Genomic DNA, 5,000 nt, shown 5'->3' with positions numbered 1-5,000 from the left:
ACACACACACACACACACACACACACACACACACACACACACACACACACACACACACACACACACAAACACACACACACACACAGGAAACCAAGGTGAGTTCAGAGAGTTAGATGGGGTTCTTCTTGTGGTCTGCTAAATGAAACAGACTGAAACACAGAGCTCCATTTTATACACACAGAAGAACAGCACAGCTCAGAGTGCCACTGTTTATCTTTCTATCCTTCTATGTATCTGTCTATCTACCCATCCATCCATCCATCCAACCATCTATCTATCTATCTATCTATCTATCTATCTATCTATCTATCTATCTATCTATCTATCTATCTATCTATCTATCTATCTATCTATCTATCTATCTATCTATCAAAATGATTATTAATTAAAAATGTCTTTAATCCATTTCAGCACCCTAAATGAAGAACAGTGGCATGAAGCTGATAATAAACTCTAATATAAAACGAGCCGCATTAATTACCAGATGGAATATTAACATACAAAGTTATAATCGTATTTTCAAGTTCATTTTAGGAAAATTAATGGTTCCTCGAATTAATTAATTAATTTCTTTTAGAGAATACAGTACTGATTTTAGGAAACGTTCTTGTTATGTGAGAGCTTATTATTATTATTATTATTATTATATTATTATTATTATTATTATATTATTATCTATATACACTTTTCCTCACATAGTTTCAGAGATTAAAGCCATAAAGACACGCTTTATATGTTTCCCGTTAGTGTCGGTGTACGAGCAAATGAGAGCTTCCTGCACCACAGATGTTCATTTCCACTCTGTGAATCTGCGGAACACGGATGCGCTGGAGCTCAGGAAACCGCCGACACCCAGGGAACCAGCTACACGGTGGAGTATTGCAATGTGAGTCAAGAACACACAACACAAACCATCTTTGTGAGAGGTGTTGTTGAAGAGTGTTGCTGCGAGTGTGTTGTCTAGTTGTCTTACCAAATGTGGGGGGGGTGAGGATGGTGTTTGAAAGTGTGAGGAGTGTGGTGAGGAGTTGTGGTGAGGAGGTGTGTGAGGAGTGTGTGAGGAAGGAGTATGTGGATGAGTGTGTGTGTGGAGTATGGAGTGGTGTTGGAGATGTGTGTTTTTCTGGAGTGTGTGTGGCGTGTGTGTGGAGTGATGTGTGGAGTTGTAGTGCAGGAGTGTTTTGAGGAGCGTAATGTTGGCGGAGCGTGTGAGGAGCATATGTGGAGTGTATGTGGAGTGTGTGAGGAGTGTGTGCGGAGTGTGTGAGGAGCATATGAGGAGTGTGTGAGGAGTGTGTGAGGAGTGTGTGCGGAGCGTGTGAGGAGCATGTGAGGAGCATATGTGGAGTGTGTGAGGAGTGTATGTGGAGTGTGTGAGGAGTGTATGTGGAGTGTGTGAGGAGTGTATGTGGAGTGTGTGTGGAGTGTGTGTGAAGAGCGTGTGCGGAGCATGTGAGGAGCATGTGAGGAGTGTGTGAGGAGTATATGTGGAGTGTGTGAGGAGTGTATATGGAGTGTGTGAGGAGTGTGTGAGGAGTGTGTGAGGAGTGTGTGAGGAGTGTGTGGAGCGTGTGTGGAGTGTGTGCGGAGTGTGTGTGGAGTGTGTGTTTAGTGTTTGACCAATGTGGGGGGGTGAGGAGTGTTTGAACAGTGTGAGGAGTGTGTGAGGAGTGTGTGAGGAGTGTGTGAGGAGTGTGTGAGGAGTGTGTGAGGAGTGTGTGTGGAGCGTGTGTGGAGCGTGTGAGGAGCGTGTGAGGAGCGTGTGAGGAGCGTGTGAGGAGCGTGTGGAGACAGTGAGGAGCGTGTGAGGAGCGTGTGTGGAGCGTGTGTGGAGCGGTGTGTGGAGCGTGTGTGGAGCGTGTGGAGCTGTGGGAGCGTGTGAGGAGAGTGTGAGGAGCGTGTGAGGAGTGTAAGCATCTACACTCATCCTCACTTAACACACTCAAAACCCAGTTGTTTATTTGTTTGTCTCTGGTGTAGATACGGAGATGCTGTGGAAGTAGAAGGAAGTGAGCAGGTGGTGTGGAGGCCGGTGCAGCAGTGCACTGATGTCACACAGACAGAGTGTGACGTGACGGAACAGACTGGAGATACGGAGGAGGAATATTACGTCAGAGTGAGAGCTAACGGACCGGAAGGACGCTCGGAGTGGACCGAGACAGACAGACGGCTCAGACTCGCAGACAGTGAGTGCACAAGGCAGAGAGAGAAAGGGGCGGAGCTCTCGGAGAATAACAAGCAAAAAATCTATGTATATGTACAATACTGTATACATATTTATATTCTCCTCTTAGCAGATATCCTCCTCTTATATTTACACCACATGACTTTCATCCAGGTCTTGTGCTTAGATCATCATTTTGCTCTCGGTTGTCTCTTAGAATCTGTTTTATAAGAAGAGGTTTATTATTTCCAGGAAGGTCTTTAACCTGAAGTGAGGATACACTGAAGATGAAGTTACACAGTTATATAGAGCAGATTAACCCGCAGTAATTACATCGCTTATCATGTGTTAAAGCCCGTTTCCTGACTCAGTAAGACGTTCGGCCACGCCGCTGTACTTTGATCGTCAGTAACACGGCGGCTTTACGCACAGTGATATCAGTAGAGCCTGAAGAGTACGATCACAGTCAGATCATCAGAGACAGCGTGCTGAGGCCCCAACGTTCCTCTACCACATCTCGAGGAGTTTTATTCCCCTTACAATACAGACGGATTGTAATGTTTCACACTGGTTATCTGTTTATAGTTACGTTTAATGCCAGCGAACGTCTGTGAGATAAATAAAAGAAAAAAAAATATTTAAAACCTTACCAAAATAATCCCAAAAGTGTAAAAACAAAAACATTTCTGACTCTTACAAAGCGCTTAGACCGGAGACTCCTTCCATAGAGTTACATGTGAATGAGCTGTTGCTATAGAAACAGTGAGTTTTTAGTGACTGCTGTTATACAGTAGAAAATAGAATCAACACACGACGACCAATCAGAATCCAGCAGCCCTGAGAAATAAACAAAAAAACAAAAAGTTTTTTCAACTCTGACTTCTCTTTCTGATTTAAACCTGTATTTTTTTCTCCGCCAGCCGTTCTGGGACCTCCTCAGGTGAACGTATCTGTGGTGGAGGGCAAGCTTCAGGTGAAGCTGAGCGGCCCATTCAGATGGAGGAAACCTGAAAAGAAGCGTCAGTCGATGTTTAACATCTTCCCTCACATGTTCTACAACATCAGCGTGTACAACAACAGCAGCAAGCTTGAGGTAGGACTCTGATCACCAGTCAGACTTCATCCCAGAGATTCAGAGTAAAAATCCACCCAGTTTAAATATGTAAAAAATGTTGTTAAGTTAAAAAAAACAGAAACAATCCGATACCCAGAGTCAGTGTGATAATCAGATCGGTCCAATCAAAAAAAAGGCAAATGTATCAGATATCAGCAAAATATTATTTATGGACCTGGAAATCTTTACAGATAAAGTTAATTGTTTTTTATTTAAATTTTGATTAATTATACATAATTATAATTTATTACATTTATATTGTGTGATTGATTGATTTATGTGCGGAAAAGTTGCATTTTTATTTTATCAGTAAACAAAAGCTTATTTTTTTATATATATTATTATTTTATACTTTAGGAATTAGTACATATTAATATTTTTTTGTTATCGTTTTTAAAGAAGACATTTTGTCCAGATCAGATGTTTCGTTATTCTGACACCGATCACCAATCGACACCAATCGAGGAAACAGTGGCGTTAAAAACTGTATATGTTTTAAAAGGGGGATTTGGATTGACTGTTAAACCCAAGGATGAAACTCAGGGATAAACAAACACGGACGTGTGTGAGTTATTTACATTACAGCGTCCCGGTCGATGCTTCTGGCGTGCAGGGTGTCGCCTTACGGAAGTTTCGAAGAAAAAAATTTTCATAAAGACGGCTCAGTGGCAGTTTTCACAAGGCCTCTCGGGTTGCGGATCAGCGCTCCTGCCCTCGAGCTCGTTTTTCAATCTGAGGTCTTCAACAATAAAAGAGGTGTCGGGTCACCGGAGCTTTCTACAGTTCTGGGACAAGCTGTGAATGGAAATAACAATTACGAGCCGAAAAATGACATTGTGGAGCTCCAGGTGATGCCTGCTGTCTGTATTTTACAAGTGATTTCATAAACCCATGTTTGGGTGAAACCCGTCATCCAGAGCAGCTGTGTGAGCAGCTCAGAGTTAGTGCTCTCCTCCGAGCAGGTTCAGCTTCAGGAGCTTGTGATGTCCATTTACACCACAGCGCTTTTAAATCCTGTACTCTGATTGGTCGTCAGGTGTCGAATTAGTTTTCTATAACAGAAGCTCTGAAAGTAACGTAGGTTTACATTAATACTTAATAATTAACGGTTTCTATAGCAACAGCAGGGTCTAGAAGAGTCAGAAGTAAGAGAAGAATACAGAGAACGACTGGCTTCAGTTCTGCTCTAACGAGAAACATCACTAAATCTCACTCAAATGGATAGGAAATGTTGATCACATTGGAATTCTTGACAATTTTCTGTGGTATAAGAGAAATAAAGCGCTCAAGACATCCGAAGTTAGCAGCATCGGGGCTCTAACAGGAACTTTGCTTTACTGCACCATGGAGTCACGATTCATTTCCTATCATAGCGAGACACTCAATGTGAGGTCATCAACTCCAGGTAATTTGAGCTGGCTGTAAGGCGACTAAAGGTGTAATGCATCAAGCAGGTTGTCACATATTTATTTGTTTGTTTGTTTGTTTGTTTGTTTGTTTGTTTGGTTTATCAGCAGCACTTCCTGCAGACGAAGAAGCTCCTGCTGCACGGCCCCCTGGAGTATAACACAGAGTACTGCGTGAGGGCAGAAGTGGTGTCCCTCTCTCTCCATCTCACCAACATTCAGTCTGACTGGATCTGCATCTCCACCGCTGATGGTAAGATTTAAGTACCTAACGTTAATGCGTCACAGACTCAGCTGGCCACATCTGTGCTGGTGT

At 42.8% G+C, this 5,000-nt stretch overlaps 1 protein-coding gene across 1 annotated transcript in view; it reads left to right on the top strand.

Annotated features, from left to right (window-relative positions):
• The window catches only part of LOC125145408 (interleukin-20 receptor subunit alpha-like), a 6,303-nt gene extending 1,336 nt beyond the window's left edge, over positions 1–4,967 (top strand). Inside the window, exons 2-5 of the mRNA XM_047817977.1 lie at positions 748–876; positions 1,887–2,186; positions 3,085–3,257; positions 4,793–4,967. Of these exons, the coding sequence (XP_047673933.1) occupies positions 748–876; positions 1,887–2,186; positions 3,085–3,257; positions 4,793–4,948 (758 nt within the window). The 3' untranslated portion in view covers positions 4,949–4,967. The remainder of the gene's footprint in view (positions 1–747; positions 877–1,886; positions 2,187–3,084; positions 3,258–4,792) is intronic.
• The last annotated feature ends 33 nt before the right edge of the window (positions 4,968–5,000 follow it).

The sequence above is a fragment of the Tachysurus fulvidraco genome, chromosome 9, assembly GCF_022655615.1.
Source record: "Tachysurus fulvidraco isolate hzauxx_2018 chromosome 9, HZAU_PFXX_2.0, whole genome shotgun sequence".
NCBI classification, from domain to species: domain Eukaryota; kingdom Metazoa; phylum Chordata; class Actinopteri; order Siluriformes; family Bagridae; genus Tachysurus; species Tachysurus fulvidraco.
This window is presented reverse-complemented; position numbering and strand designations above follow the sequence as displayed.